The sequence below is a fragment of the Diadema setosum genome, chromosome 2, assembly GCF_964275005.1.
Source record: "Diadema setosum chromosome 2, eeDiaSeto1, whole genome shotgun sequence".
Taxonomy (NCBI): domain Eukaryota; kingdom Metazoa; phylum Echinodermata; class Echinoidea; order Diadematoida; family Diadematidae; genus Diadema; species Diadema setosum.
This window is the reverse complement of record NC_092686.1, coordinates 12,373,710-12,391,032: the sequence shown is the minus strand read 5'-3', so window position 1 is coordinate 12,391,032 and position 17,323 is coordinate 12,373,710. Positions and strand designations below refer to the sequence as shown.

The 17,323-nt window shown below is 37.5% G+C and overlaps 1 protein-coding gene across 1 annotated transcript in view; it reads left to right on the top strand.

Moving 5' to 3' along the window:
- LOC140238361 (leucine-rich repeat serine/threonine-protein kinase 2-like) overlaps nucleotides 1-15,915 on the top strand; it is a 76,374-nt gene extending 60,459 nt beyond the window's left edge. Inside the window, exons 20-25 of the mRNA XM_072318297.1 lie at nucleotides 645-832; nucleotides 1,330-1,407; nucleotides 2,849-2,970; nucleotides 10,747-10,842; nucleotides 14,774-14,797; nucleotides 15,843-15,915. Of these exons, the coding sequence (XP_072174398.1) occupies nucleotides 645-832; nucleotides 1,330-1,407; nucleotides 2,849-2,970; nucleotides 10,747-10,839 (481 nt within the window). The 3' untranslated portion in view covers nucleotides 10,840-10,842; nucleotides 14,774-14,797; nucleotides 15,843-15,915. The remainder of the gene's footprint in view (nucleotides 1-644; nucleotides 833-1,329; nucleotides 1,408-2,848; nucleotides 2,971-10,746; nucleotides 10,843-14,773; nucleotides 14,798-15,842) is intronic.
- Nucleotides 15,916-17,323: the final 1,408 nt, after the last annotated feature.

Sequence of the window (17,323 nt, the reverse complement as noted above, 5' to 3'; positions counted from 1 at the left end):
ATGTAAAGTTTGATCCACTCAGCAATCCACCCCATGGGTACCAATGACAGAGCTGTGCAACAGTGCTGCAACAGTGTTGGAACACACATTGTTGGAAAGCCATGGCTGTTGGCCTTTTATTTTGACAAGATGAAAGATTTAAAGCATCAGAAAAAAAGAGAAGGTGTGCCCATCTTTGGTATGACATGTAAACATATCTTGCAATTCTAAACTGCAGTTTTGATGGAAATATTATCTGTGTTATGTGAAGGGTGACACCATTGCGAAGAATGTTGTTTGATTTTTTTTTTAATTGTGATGTGATACATCTATACAAGTTAAATCTAACTTTATGTCTATCTGTTCCTCTGTCGTCCCTTCAATTTGTCAATGGGTCTATTAATAATATTATTTTCAGAAGGGCTTTGTTATCATGGCTGCTCATACAGTACCAAAGGAAGCTTGTTCATCTTCAAGTACAGTTCACTATCTAGTGTATTATTGTGCTCGTACTGATTGACTGGTCTGGTGCATTTTTCTGTCTTTATATGGTGATGAGTACCAGTATGCCAATGGAGCAAGTGTCATTCTATCTTCCAACATTCCCCATCATGGATAATCTTACTCCCTTGCACTTCCTCTTCTGCCCCATTCACCCCCAACAGAGACCAGTACCCCAATGCACGGAACTCGGACTTTGACATCAAGTCCATGCTGCTCCAATCTCGCACGGCATTGTGGGTAGGCACCGCGGCCGGTCTGCTGGTCCTCATTGACGTCAACTCCAACCAGCTGATTACCGTCATCAGTCGACATGTGTCTGACCTGCGCACCATTGCAGCTGTTCACAAGGGTACGGGCAGGTTGTCACTGAATAAGTTGCTGGAATATTTGCCACCAAATATGAGCATTAAAAGCTTGTATATTCAGAGGAAAATATGTTTTTGTGATGTCATACAGTAGCTCTCTTCTGGCAGTTTATATCAGAAAAAAAGGCCCTCTTTCAAAACACAGGGTGTGGATTGCACATTGAGAGTTGTAGATTGATGTACATGTACTTCCCTACTTTTATTTTAGTGATGTTGATAGGTGCCTTTAAGAATTCTGAACTAGTTAAAGGATCTTCAGATAATGCTTGTGAATCCCATATATGGGTATTTACAACTACCATACAAACAATAGGGTATGATGTAGATGTAGATGTAGATGTAGGCAAATTTTCCAATGAGATACTTCTTTCACATCACAACCTCACTATTTACATTGAATTCACTGCATTGCTTGCCAGGTTGATTGTAGTGCATTGTATGGTTCTCTCACTTGGTTTCTCATTTATTTCTCATCCACCAGGTGTAGGAAAGACTGAGTCAGTGATGGTGACAGCGGGAATGGGCTTCGTTCCAAGGCCCGGCGTCTCGCATCACACAGGTAAGGGAGCTGGGGGTGGTTCTCTAACTCTTACTCTTTCTGTTTGACATAACTTACCATTGTTTTGTGAGTGATGCTGTGAAAGCTATGCATATCTCTATCAGAATAGCCGTGGTCACACTGGCAAATGATTGCGAAGTTTAAGATGGTCATTCGTCCACACTGGCAGCTAAACTTCTCAATCTTTAAGTTCTCAAAGTTTGGGTCACTGGTGCACGTGCACACACACAAAAAAGAAGAAAGTATGTGCCATCTGACAGCTGGTAATTGTGATGTAACAATGCACACCCGTACATCACAATGACTGCATGCTTCAGAGGCACCACCCTCAAACAGATGATAAACTTTGTGAAGTTTCATTTCTTAGCATTCACACTGCACAAGGATGGAGAAGGTTTGCGGTGGGTTTTGGAAATGTCCCTATAGTTTGAGTGAGAAGTTTCGCGAGAAGTTTGGAGTCACACTACAGAACTTTTAAGACCTTTAAGATCATGATCTTTAACTTTGCAATCTTTGGCCAGTGTTACTGCGGCTTATTAGTGAGAAAGAATCTCACTATTCATGACCTGCCACCAATTGGAGGTTTGATAATCTGCGTGGATTACCCCCTGGCCATAGAAGGAACCAAGAGAGTAGGTATTCCTGACCTTCCAAACAATTTAAGGATTGATGGATTCTTGTATTTAAAGTCAAAGGGGATAATCTTTTAGAGGATAGAAGAGGGATGTTTGACATGCAAAACCTCTACAAGTGCATCATACATTTCACATTCCCATCTGACAGACATTGTAGTATTATGCCTCTTAAATATAGATGAGAAAGCAGGCTCACACACCCAAAGATCACATGTTAAATCGGACTTTGTTTGGACACATTACATCTGAATGAGATGCCAAATCCACTGAGCCAAGTCGCTCTCCTTTTGGACACGCACTAGTAAGTCTCAGATCCTGTAATGCCCAGCCTCTACATTGTATCTACATAGTATCTATTTGTCTGTCTATCTACCTTTATGCAGGTCTCAACATTAGCAGCAGCCAAGTGGCCACTAAAAATTTCTGTCAGGCCGCCAGTTTTCAAAAAGAATGTCTTTTGGAATACCCTAACAGGCAGCTAAAACTCATAATGAAATTTTGTACTTCCTTTTACTTCAGCCCCTACATTTCTTTTTCAAACCTCCAAAATGCCGAATTCTAAGATTTAATGACCCAAACAGACCGCCAGAGAAAAATGTTAGTGTTGAGCCCTGCAATTATTGTCTCCCTGTCTGTCTATCTGTCTATATCTTTCTATCTATCTGCATATCTAAGTCTCTCTGTCTATCTATCTCTCCATCTATCTCTCTGTTTCTGTATATATTTATCTATTAGTGTACCCATTTGACCATCTATCTATCTATCTGTCTTTCTATCCATCTATCTATCCTTCTTCTGTTCTCCAGAACATCAGTATAGCTATGCCCTGGTGTGGGATGCAGAGCTGAAGAACCAGGTGCGATACCTGCAGTCAGACGCCGAGCGGCGGAAGAGGACCACGAACGGGAGCAGCAATGGCTGGCACAAGGTGCAGGTCGCTTTGCATGCAATCAGAGCCATCTCGAAACTGAAAGTTTGAGGCGCTTTTGAACCGGTCAATCATATATTATGCAGTCAAGCCTCGCTTTATAAAAGGCATCCAGAAAATTGCACCAATACCTCACAGCTTTGTCCATCTCCACCAGTAATGTTTGATGCCGAAAATCTGACCTTACTCTTAATTTCTTATGAGCAGGCATTGTTTAACAGACTTTGAGTGTTTTGACAATCACTCTGCAAGATTCTCAGCATGGTATTGATGTTTTCCTGGTCACAAGTTTTAGAAATTCTCTTTAAAATTTGTGAAATGGATAAAAATATATTTAAACCCACATGAAAACTAGCTCTCCCCATATTTGACAAATTGATAAGTACAATGTAGCTGTGAAAAAAAAAAATGAAGTCAAATTTGATAAGAAAACAATGAAGGAAGATGAAATTCTATTTACATTCATAAAATCAGTCTTTCACTTAGCTTTCTTTTTATTGAAGGCTGCTGCAGGCACTCTGTACTTTATGTGAAATTTGAAATCAGTGAATGTCATATGCAAATCATTTACTTTAAACAAAGATCTTACCCGAATCTCACCTTTTTACATGCAATTTTCCTGAACAACTTACCAGTTGTATGAAAAGTATTCGTTATTGGGGGCTGATGTTGGTAATTTTGAGATGGAAATCTGAGCTTTAGATTAAAAAAAAAACAAAAAGCATGGAACTCTTTTCGGCATACTGGTTCCACAGTCTCAACCTTTTTGCTCAGTAAAATTTAAAGCAACAAATGTAATGTCTGATCTGATGTGCGGTTCATCGTTATCATTCTGCTGAAAAGATCCACCGATGTCATGCTATGTACATTTATTTAGTCTATTCACCATCATGTCCCATCACACTTCCCCCCATAGTTCTTAACCCATTGAGGACGAGTCCTGAGAATACTCAGGCAGGTGTCAATGGGAAATGCCTGCTATAGCAAAATCAGTCCCTCCTCAATGGGTTAAATGTTTGATGCAGTATTTCTTGATTTGCTGCAAGATCTTCCCCCTCCCCCCACCTAATAAAAAAATAAAAAATAAAAAATAAAAAATAAAAAATAAAAAATGATGGAACTGTCTTCAAACTTGCATTATCATAAGTGTGAGACACAAGCAAACACTGAACAAGTGAACATGCATCACCATTTCTGCTCTGAAGTAAATCACCTGAAAATATGCACCAGAAATCACCTGCCAAACTTTGGCCAATGCTTTGCTGTGGTACTACATGCAAAAAAAAAAAAAAAAAAAGTAGTCATAATAACAACGCAGACACGTATATCTTCATCCAGAAACTTTGCTCCCTTGTAGGGTTACCCCTTGGTTGGCATCCAGGCACTAACACCTACTCTATACGTCGTATATTTTGCGAGGTTTCTATTTTCATGAATTCCACGAATCCAGTACTATAAGCAAATTTAAAAGCGTGAAATTATTAACTGTGAACTTCACGTGAATGTGGCTTGCATGCGTGTTTGTCTCCTTTCCGTGCTGCACTCCACGAAAGTGAATTTAACCGCTTGCTAAATTCAAATGTCGGGAAGTTCCGATTTGTGAAATATATGGTGTATACAGTACATGATCAGGTACCAGCCTGTTCTTGTTAAACACTTATATTACATAAGAGTATACCAGAAGCAGTTTTGTCAGCAAAACATGTTATGACGTCAAACATTGTTCAGGAAAAAAATTGGTGATCACATGTTGAGTCATTCTAATTGTTTGGGGATTTTGTATTGTGTGTGTTGTTGAAAAAGCGTGAATGGATCAAGTGTGTTGCTAGGAGAATGATAACTCTTTAGAATTACTGAATATCAGTTTTGGTTTCTCAACATACTGGATGGATTGACTTCATGTCATGCTTTATAGTCCGTCACTCACTTCAGTAAATCATTTCCAGAAAACATTTTGATTGTTCATCAGTCTGCTTCAAAGCATTTAGGAGTCTCTCGTCGCAGAAGTATTTTCAACATTTTCAGATAGGTAGTGCATCAATGATGATGGATATGCAACTGTCAAACCAAAGAACGTTTAGTATATGATATAGATGTCATATCACTTTGGTGAATGTTGTGTGTCAGCTATTTTTTTTTTTCAAATACTATTTTGTTTAGTAATCACTGTAGCAATATATTTATTACAGAAAAAAAAAATCTTAAACAGATATTATATTACTGATCACAGTACACATAATACTCTATATCTATATGAAGCCCCTAAGCCAGTGTGACCATTTTTAAAATTCAGGTGAAATTTGGGTCTGTGTCCTTCAAAAATCATCAAATCTTGATTTACAGTGTATGCAATCTGTATTTTTGGAAATATACTCGGCACTGTCTCCTCAATGTGTGTGTGTAAAAAAACCTTTTACCCAGTATTCACAAATGTGGTTTAGATTAAATCTGTTTGTAATAAGGCATAACATGGACGTACATGTAATATGTACACATCAGACATGTGATTGGCGGCATGCATTCATGATATTGATATCTGTTGTAATACACAACTGAAATTTGCAAAAACCATGGACTAAATCTACCCTACGGGGATTCTGACCTTTATGTTTACAAATCACGTTCATGTAGAAATATTTCAGTTCTTCCTGCATTATGTTTGATATTTGTTTCCTAAACTTGATAGATGCATGGGCGTTTTGTGTATGCACTTTTGTACGTCATCTTCAATCAAGCAGTACCAATGTGATTTATTTACTGATGAAAGTGTAGCGCACCCCACCATGTTCTTTCCTCCGTTTGCTTCTTGCAAGATCACTTCTTTTATGTTTAGAACTGTGATTTGACATTGGTATGTTGTAAACTGCAAATTTACACTGTATGTGTACTGGTACTTTATTGATCTGAAATGATAAGTTCTCAGGGTCAAAGGTCAGGTATAGGTCGAAACTGGGTCAGGGCCCTCCACTGATACATTGTGGTATGTGGGGAGGACCTTTGCACCCATGCAACCCAAGTTTTTCATATCCTCTTTTACAGGGTGATAAGACAGAATTTTGCCATGAAAGCATACCCGTGATTCATGGCATAAATCTTTGGGACTGTTGGTAATTGTCCGTTCAATTTCTGTTGAATTTTTTAGAAGATGGCCTGGGCTGTACATATATGTGCGTGTAATTATTCAGGTCTTCATCATGATTCCTGAAACATTTTATCTAACAGGATTCGTTATAGAAATTGTGATGCAGACTGCCCAGATTTTGAATGAGTTATTTCTTATATCTTTGAGAATTTCTGTAGCATTTTGTGTGTTGGGGGTGGGGGTTGGGGAAGGAGACCTGTAGATCACAAGCTTTTATAATGCTTGGTGACAAATATAAAATGGTTCTGTTGTTTCATACCAAGTAAGTGCATTTACTTAGTCAACTCACGAATCTTTGGAATATATTAGCCGGAATATTACTTTGTGACAGGACTACATGTATTACCTGCCCTCAAGCACTGAAAATGTTCTGAAGTTTGTTAGACATTGGTAGTCTTGCTTCATTTAGATTGTTTTCAAGTTATCATGACAGTATGACTGAAAAGCGTGTTTGTAGTTTCTTCAGAACTTTCTAACAAATTGTTTGATTCTTTTGGTTACGAAAAAACAGCGAGGGATGTATCTCGCCTGAAATAGGATTTCTTTAACGTGACTGCAGTTGTTTCCTTAATCTGATTAGTCATGTTAGGTCTGTTTTGCAAGCTTCTTGTGCAATCTACTCACTTTCAAGTCTCTTGTGAATGCATTGTTTCCTTTCCTCTGCACAAACCAATGTGTGTCTAGTATTATATATATTTATATGTGCCTGGGCATGAGATACAAGTAAGCTGTGTAAATGTGACAAATTTGACATTGGAATCTTACGCCCCCCCCCCCCCCCCTTTCTTGGCATAACCTTACGTCTGCCCTGTTATTCTGCACACAAGAACAGCACGCAGGATCCAGAGTTCCTGGTTTTGAAGTTCAAGGATTAACAGTAATCAGCTGCCGTACTAATGTATTCAAATTAAATGGATCCTTTCCCTAATGGCTTTTTTTTTCTTTTTTTTTTTTGGAGGAGCTATTAAATTCACTCGTTCATGTGACATATATTTCATGATATAGAATCCAGTTTGCAGACATCAGTTGCCAGGGAAACCCTTGGCAAGCTTCTCTATTGAGTAGAACAACCTTAGGGATATGCAAAAGTTTGCTCTGTAAGATACCACATGTCATTAAGTTAATAATGATAGTGAGTTTTTGAACAGATGCTCAAACTATCCCTATTAGAACTTTTCACATATTTTAAAGCTGTCAGGTAGCTGTTAATGAAATGATAAGGAATCAGTGTGGTACGTGTTCCTGAATTTAGAGTGTATATTTTTGCATGTACTATTTCACCTTGTACATACTGCGATGTATATATATTTCAGTTTTAATATTTGAAATGGTAATCTATTCCGATATTCTGCCTGTTTTTAATGTGCAATTTATGAATCTTTTTTACTCATATTAATCATTCATATGTTGATCATGTAAACATGGAAAAGCTATGCAATATTGCAAGTGCTACATGCAAATTCCAAGCAAGAGACCAGAATGAAATTCATGTTGACAGGGTTGCGTGTACTTAAATGATTGATGTAATCTTGCACGGGAGTGGGATTGACTGAAATATCTTCTTCTTAATCCTAACTATTATACAAATGATGCACAGGATAGAGTGCGTTAGTGGAGGCGTAGCACACTCGAGGGTATTTACAATTGTGAAACATGCACTAGGCAAAGCTGAGTGCATGTTGCACTACATTGTAAATACCCGAGAGTGAGCTGCATCTCCACTAACGCCACGAAATAATCCTGTGCATCATTTGTTTTATAAAATGGGTCGAAAACTAACACTAGTAACAGCATTTTTCATGTACATTTGTGGGTCAAGTCAGCTACATGTAGCACTCGCTCGAGAGAGTAAAGTAGTCGCATTCGGAAATCCCGCACATGGTAGCTGTACGAAAGAGTACTGTATGTACGTACGCCACATAATATGTTATGCACACAAGAAAGGCCGGCCGGCAGCCCGAACTAGAAGTTGTTGTACTACAGGATTGACAGCGCGTATAGTAGCGCGCGACGCACTTGTAACAACTGATTGAGTGCGCACTGGTACTGCAGTGCAATGGTACTAAAGTAAACAACGCCCACGTGACTCATTTCAGCGCTTCCTATTGGCTACATTCTTGAACCCATTTTATAAAAAGGCATATTACATGCAGTATTTCTTACCCTGGTGAAATACACTACAAGGTTTGATGTTGCTGTGGGTGCAAAATGATTACTTATTTTATGTCAGTAGTTCATTCCAAATTTAAACAAGAAAAAAAGTTGCAAACATGGTGAGAGTCATCCAATGCAACACTCTTCGTTCATAAAGACATTTTTTATGTAAAAGGATTATCACTTAGCAAAGGAACCTTAAATCAAAAGTTTAAGCGGGCAATAGTAAAGATTTTTTTTTATTATTATTATTTTTAAAAAAGAGAGAGAGAAGATCCCAAAATGACTGCAGTAAACACTAAATGGGAAAAAAAATAAGATGGAAATCTGGGGTACAGATTCTCAACTGAAGACCAGTGTGACATCCATGTGTGCCTTGAGTCTTACATCAATGCATATTATAATCCAATATTTACCATTACCCAGATCATGTCAGTTTGTCAGTTCATCCGTATCCCATGTCGCTCCAGGACTCAGATATTAATTTGTATAGATTGTTGTATTTCTAGCTGCCCACTACCAAAATCATTCTTGTATGAGTGAACCAGCATACACAAGATATTACAAAACTGTACTTCATTCTTGAACAATCACAAAAATTGAAACAAAATGAAACAAATATATGTATATATTTCATGATAGTTTACTATCATCTTTCAAGGTTCACCATTTCACATTAAGTGAAGTGTCACACTTTAGTCTGCCTATTCTAGTGTTTTATATCCACATCAAAATATGCATCACCTCTATGTTACCTATTTCATGCAAGGTTGCACGTCACGTGCTACTTAATTATGTAATGTCACACCAAAGTCATTCAATTTATATTTTTATACGCAATTAAATGGAAGTTGTAGAACTTGATGTCAATTGTGTTGTCTGCCTGTCTTTTGTGTTTTTTGTGTCTTTGTTTAGTTTGTATGGCATGATGTGTGTTGATTTTCTACACACTGTTGTGATTATTCAGTGTTTACTGCTATTAAATTTTGTGTTGCTTTTGCGTATTTGTGTTTAAACAAATCATCGCCTTGTTTTGCATTGTCACGATTATACAACACCCTGTCGCTGGTCTGTGTGGAATTTAATCTGCCTTCCCTGTCATTGGTTGCTTGTGATATATCTGAGTGCAAAATTTCATTCAAACTATAATTCTGTAATGTACTCCCATGTCAATGTTTGATTCATGTATTCGTGTATTGTGTATTTATGTCCCAGAGTATTCTATATACATGTATTATAATGATTATTTGCTGTGTATCTTGAGTGGCTTTGATTAATCCCACATGAAGCTTGTAATCCGTCCATATGCTAACCTCCTCATATCTGTACAAGGGTGCTTTTGCATAGTAATTTGTGTGACCAGGGCACAAACTGAATGGTGTATTAGCCATTCATCGAAAGCGTGTGGCTTCTGCTATAGAGTGTGAAAAAAAAAGAAAAAGTGTATACTTCAGTTGCATTCAGTCGCTAATTCATTGATAGTGGGCTTTTCTGTTTTAATTTACACTCCAAGCTGTACAGTCGGTATGCCAAGTAGTTTGCAATAATTATAGAAGTCTGTATACTGTAATGGGTGTTTCATCAAAATATTATTACTGGTGTGCAAAGTTCATTTGGCTGTATTGAAAGGAGCAAAATTATTAAAGATAATTAAAGGGAGTGCTGTACATACTTAATAATGTGATTAGTTATGCTAATTTGATAAATTCCACAAATATGAAAGAAAAATTACCTCTGAAGTGTCAGTGTATGATTTAAAATCTCATCCTCTTGGCTATGTAAAATATTGAATTTGGTCACGTGACAATGCGTTTCGAGCATTATACTCTTAGGACGTTACTGATTTGACACTTATTTGTTAGCAACAATCGTTCCTTTTCATTTCTTTCCTAATATTCTGCGTCAAGGCTGAAACATGTCTACGACTTTCGAAGCAAAGAATATTGTTTTTGCCACAAATTCGATTATACTTTAACATCTCTGGAATGCCACAGTGAGTTACCCAATTTGGACAATGTGTTACTGGAGTTACGTCAGTTCATACATAGCTCGTTATATTTTCCTTGTGATTTTCATATTGACCTCTTGTTACGAGTGTTGATATCGTGAGTCAAAACACCTCGCGTGAAGGGATCTTCTGTTTTCTCGGAATACGTGATGTCATCTACGATATTGTTAGCTCCATTTTCTGCTCCACCATATTCTTCCATATACTCCTTTTCTTATCTTTTTTCTAGCTGTACTCTATCAGCGTATACTACCCCTATCTTCTCCCTTTTGGGGAGGGGCAGGAAGTATCTTTGTATTATGAATCTTTTAACATTCTCGTTCTATCTTTTTCGAAATCGTAAGTCATTGTTAACATTTTAATGCATGTTTCATGATCTCTCAAGCTCTAACACCATGCATACCTTTCTCTGATCTACCGTGTCCCCCGCCCCTTTTTTCTGCATCTGTTGCTATGGCAACCGTCTTACCAGGTTGTTCAGAAGGTTGCATCTCCAACGCATGTGGAGCCCACAAGTCCGATCATAGGTTACGATATGCTGCAAGAGCTCGATTCTCGAGCGTGAATCGTGAGTATCGGTGCTGAGAGTGAACTGATGACCGATTGACTGTATCGTGTGTATCGATTGCTGTCTTGCAGTCTTTTTACCCACTTCTATTTTCTTTCTTTCCATTCCTTTAGTTCACTCTATTATAGAAGTGAATGCGTGTATGTGTAAGTGCATGTGTGTATTTCTTCTGTGTCGCGTTCATCCGAGATGATCACTCATGTCTTGCTGGAATATTTGAATATGTCGTACCTGCTCTCAATTTCTGTGACACTCTTAATTAGCTCGAATTCCTCTTTGCTTGCCTCCATGGCATTTTACCTCACAAGATCACAAGGACTTGTTTTCAGAGCAAACTCTACACAAATTAGTATTTTCTCCTCGTTTTCCCGCTGGCTTTCAGAGTAACATGTCGCGATAGTAGAAAAGATACTCCATACAAACACGTACATCATCGTCATAGTATTTTTTCTTCTTTTTCTTTTTAATTTCAATTTATTTTTTTATTCCTCAAGAAAATGCCATACAAAAAATACAATTACACAACACAAAAATTACGTAAGTGCAAATCAATAAGCTGATGTATCAAATTAATGATAAACATAATAGTCTGCGATGGTATTATTGGAGTATAATCTTACAAAGTAGAGAGATATGATGTTAAAGATCGGGCTGATGACACAACATTAAGTTTGCTCCTCCGACAAATCGCTTCGGTCTTATTTTCCCCAAAAACTTAGGGTTTTCCCCCAAGAGTTAGGGTTAGGGTTGTGATAAGGTTGTATTTTTGGTTTGATGCCAGGATCAGAGTTAGGGATCAGAGTTATGTTTGTGAGTAGAATTATGTTTGGCTAGAATTGGGAGCAATTGTCGCAGAAGCAAGTGTCATGGAACCATAGGTAGTCATCTAAGCTAAATGTGTCTGTACCCCGAGTTCACAGACTGGTCAGCTCCTCCCCAACTCTCTCCTCCGGAAAAGTGGTGGGCGGGAGAGGGAAGCATTGGTAGTGAGGGGGGACGCAATTGAATGTTATCCGCTAGAAGGTCGCAACTTTGTGTGGCGCAATGTGTTCCCTTTTTAGCAGTTGAAAGGCGTCTTTCTCCCTTCATTTGTCTTCTTGAAGGACACACAGTCGATCTTCCACCAAAGATTTTGGTGTTGAGTTTATAGGCCCTGCACGGATTTGCTGTTCTTCTCCTTAAGCGTTATGGCAATGAAAACAAAATGGCATTGTGTGATAATCAAGTAAACAAGTGATCAAAGCCGAGTTGGTTTCGGGGTGTTGATGATTTCTTTTTTCAATAAGCTGGCGCCGTTTCCTCCAAACCAAAATGAGAGAAACAAAAGAAAAAATACGGAATAGAACCTCGGGCGCGTTGCAGAAGCTGGTTCACGCAAACAGCGGACAAAGGAGACATGACATGAATGAAACATACCATGTGTGACATATCTTCTTTACACAGATTTATCCGCGTAATCCTGTGGTAGCTTCAGAAGACATCATCTAACGTCGAGTCAGACTGGTTTAAATATCGATCTTGTCTGTATTTTGTGCATCTTCCGTATATATATTATTAGACACTGTCGTCATTACAGGTATACAGTGCAGTGAAATCACTTTACCAGCGGCTGCACGATCAGATTTGTTCTTGTTGTTGCTAATATTGATTCAGATAACTGACCATTCACGCTGCGGACAAATCATATTTATAGTTGGTAGATAATTCCCCCCCCCCCAAAAAAAAAAAAGAAAAAAAAAGATAATTTTCCAAAACGACTCGTGCAACGCAAGTCGAACCAAAAGTAACTAGTTAGCGCTATATACACTCAGCAAAAAAAGAAAGTAAACACTTTTCAAGTTTATCTTTCTCATAAACTATCTGGCTAAAAATGGTGTTTTATATAACATGTTAAAGGTAATTCAATTAGCTATCAACCTATTAGGTCAATGAAAATGTTAACTTTACGCATGAGTGAACACATTCTTTTTTCTCTTCCAAGGCACAAAAGTAAAAGTTGCACAAATGGACAATTTGTTATTCAAGCGTATTTGCTCTTCCATATAATAATGAGAACAAAATAATGACAAATTCAACACAATAGAAATGCAAATTGATTTGCAAAAATCAACCTATGATCTCAATAATGTCTCTGTAACCCTCCAAAGATAAAGAAAGGCAAAAAATAATGGAGGAAAATTAAGAATCTGCTGTCAAATCCGCAATAAAAAGACATAAGAGAAAAATCATGGTAACAAAGAAAGTTAAATTTGAAACGTTATTCTAAATCAAGAAAATTTGAAATGACATTTGGTTCTTGAATTCGTCTCGTGCATTTTTAAGTTCCTTAATTAAAAGGTAAAATGGAGAAATTCTGTCGAATTTATCACTTTTAAGGTTTACTCCCTATGTCATTTAAAGTTTGAATTGATGGAAAATGCTTATGTTCCACCTTCAGTTTCCCCACTATGTTTTTGTTTTGAATATAAAGGGAAACAAGGGAACGGAAACTCATTTCTGCTGTTTCATTCTTGTCTCTCATTGCGTTATATTGGTCTTTTGTTATCTTGTAGGGCATTTGCAAATGAATTTCAATATGTCCAATTCTGCAATTTTTACTTTTCTGTCGTGAAGGACAAAAACGAATGTGTTCACTCATGCGTAAAATATCCCTTTGTATAAACCTACCAGGTTGACAGCCAATTAAATAATCTTTGATATGGTATATGACACATTGATTTTTATCAAAATCTTCTATGAAAATGTTAACTGGAAAAAGTGTTTACTTTCTTTTTTTTTTTTTTTTTGCTGAGTGTATATATATGCAAGGTTACACAGAGGGCAAATATCTCACATTTTCAGACTGGAGAATGGGCCTATCGCGGACAAGGCATTTTCTTTTTTCGGAAAACTCTGAGCCGATGTTCTTCAACATGAAAACAACAACAAATTCATCTAAACAAAATCGGTTACACAAGCACCATAACAAAGAGATATCAAATTCAGACAAAACACTGCAATGTGGGCGGAAAGAGTGTATATCATAGCTGCTGGCTTATTTTGTGGCAATCCAGCTTGGTTACAAACTAACAAATCTGGTCTGTTTACGCAGCGTAAATAATCTCCACGTGCGTGAAAAGCATTTCAAACCACGTGATGAATTCAGATACATTTGATACAAGTAGAAGATGAATAAACTTTGAAAGGGGCGTGTCGCTCTCCGCTGAGAACTTGGAGAGATCACTATCCGTTCTCGTCGTTGGTAAGGTTACAAAGTATCGGGTTGACGTTTGATGTAATTACGAAACTGCTATAGGATGAATCAAGTAGAGTGGACAGCTATTTTGCCTAAGTATTTTTTTTTTTCAGGTTTAAGATGCACGATGGACGTAGGCGTATACTAATGATCTTCTCATATTGAGATATACTTATGTTTTTATTTTGCATGATACCTGATGAATTCAAGTGATTGACTGCTAATCGTACGAATTACTTTTTTTTTCAATTACAATGATGTTTGCCGAACACACACAATCACAATACATGTAACAGACGCACTTACGGTAGGAATATATTAATTATGTATGTATACATAGTAGATATACATTCACACACACACACACACACACATATATATATATATATATATATATATATATATATATATATATATATATATATATATATGTGTGTGTATATATATATATATGTGTATTATATATATACATATATATATATGTATATATATATATATGTGTGTATTATATATATATATATATATAATATAGACAGAGAGAGAGATTACCTTGTTAGCTTTTATTTTTAAAAGATATTTATTTGCCACTTAAAGCACAAACGAACACTCAACAGAAGGAAATAACAAATTGCTAAACTTATCTATCTTATTCCTTTTTCATCTTTTGCTCTCACGCTGCCCTCTGATTCTGAAAAGGTTGCTGTCTACGACCCGCCGCAGGTAAGTGAACACGCTTATGAGCCCATTCCCGCAATTTCATTAATTTCAGTATATAAGACTAATTAGGCCTTACAATGCAAATAAATTATTCTCTATCATCAATATCGTCCGTATTATAGTTCAATATGCTTACCGTCATTGAAACAGTTTAAAAATCTTTAGAGGGATGATATAGTATTGGTTCAGGTGAGAATTCAGTTTTTAACTTTTTGTGAGATATTTAGAAACCACTTTATGAAATACAGTTACAATTCTAAAAGCAATTCAAAGTTTATTCGACGAAAATCGTTTTTGAAATGGTTGAGATGTCAAAAAAAAAGTAAAACAAAGCGTTTGTTACGGCACATTTTGGTAAATCGGCACATTTTGGTAAATTACCATTTTACAATTGTCATTATCTTGGCCGCTGACCGCATACGGGGACTGAGAAGTACCTGCGTGGGAGTTGCCTGCGAAGTGCTGCTCAAAATTTGGCTGCGGGTAAATCGGACTTGCGTGCGCAGCTCCGGGCAACTACGGGCGAGATAATTTTCCTGCGTGCTGGGAAAACCTTACTCGCAACAAGACCGCGTAGCTTGCCCGGAAAGGTGTGACACGGCCTTTAGGCTGCCGAACTCATTCGGTGGGGACAAAAAACCAACTGCACTTACAATTTGTTTTTGTGATGATTGTGGAGAAAGTTACCAAAATGTGCTGTCAATGTCCTGCACATTTTGGTAACTACACATTTTGGTAATTTACCAAAATGTGCAATTTACCAAAATGTGCCGTAACAGCGTTCCTTAAAAAAGGGAAAAAAGGTGGGTCCACCTTTTATTAGGATCGCTTTATTTTGGATATCTCTGCCATTTCAAAACCAATTTTCATCAAATAAACTTGAACTCCTCTCATATATATGCTCTTTAATATTTCATGAGAGGTTTGTCATTAAATCAAAAAAAAAAATAAATCATCGTAGAAAAACATTGGAAACCTCAAACGCCATCTCAACCGAAACTGTACCATCCCTGTAAGCAATTGTTTTCTGTTATTCCTTGTCGACCAGGTACTCAAAGCCGTCGTCGTCGAGCAGAAAACCATCTGTCATCGTTCATGAAGAGAAAACATTGATCCACCCCAGTCAGTCCGCAGCACCCGATAATTCGCTCGTATTTATTCAACTCGTATGCAAGCCCGCTCTAGGCTTGCATACGTAATGAGCTGCGTAAGGGGATTTTGTTCTTGGGCTTTCGGCAACAAAAATACACCTTATGTTCACAAATTTGGTATCAAATTCAAGGAAAATGTGTAAACTATCGTCACATGTTACTCAAATTATTGTAAATGAAAAATATCATCGCGTAATTTGAGCTTGAAAAATGATGAAAAAAGTTATTCGTGCAGTACACGTTCAAGACGTCAAAAAAATATCAAATTCACCTTGCGTCTCAATGAAAATGCTTTATTTGGTAGTCCATCTCCTAATATTTGTATCCATGTAAATATCTTCACAATTTGTTGCTTAATCCGGTCAGGAACCAGTAAAATATACATCGATGTCAGTGCTGATCAGCTTGAAACCGTGTAATCTCAAGAGTAAGCTCTCTCACTGGACAGCGCTTGCATTCAGCGCTTGCATTACGTCATTACGCTGCTACATAACGGTTTCATGCCACTTGCGGTTTCTTGGCACGCGTGTAGTTCAAGCGCTGAATGCAAGCACTGTCCAATGAGAGAGCGCTTTCGCACCACTGTACACTTTGTGTGGAGCATACTTCCGGCTTAGGAGTGAATTTTACAGACATTTCAAAACGGAAAAATTAGTATAAATCATGCTTGCGTCTCCTTGACTCCAATATATGATGAGCATCTAAGTTTCCTTTCTACGAAAAAGCCAAAATCAGACACAACAGTTTCTTAATCCGGTCAGGAACCAAAAAAGAACTTTAGACGACAAAAACTTCCGTGAAAAGCAGGTAAAATTTACGCAAATTCAACTGATTATATAGTCATGATAAGATCCGATGTTATTTGCAAATTTAGTATCAAAATAAAGATCAAAGTCTGGAGAACAATTTACCGTGACTTGTAGCCATGACAAATGTATGTACAAGTCGCTACACTGTGAAAACCATAGCCCTATCAAAGTCTCGCAAAATCTCGCACGACGAGACACCTTTCGAACGCAAAGATCGTCAACGAGAGTGCTGAATAAATCTTGCCGGATCGGCTCATTAGCATACGTGCTGCGGACTGACTGACCCCCTCCTCACCATCTACAGTAATCCCACGCAGTCCCATGAGGATGGTCCGATTGTGCGGTATCGGATCGTGATCAAGTGAATTCTATCGTCGATCGCATTTGATGACATCTTATCGTCAATATTATGGTGTATTCACCGCCCTTGTGCTTGTTCTTAAACCAGTTGTGTGTGAGTCAGTATATGCAAAAAGCATCATGCATAGATTACTGTCTCAATAACGAAGTTTGTGTGTGTGTGTGTCTGTGTATCGTGATCTGGTAATTAATCTTAAGTAGACAAAACG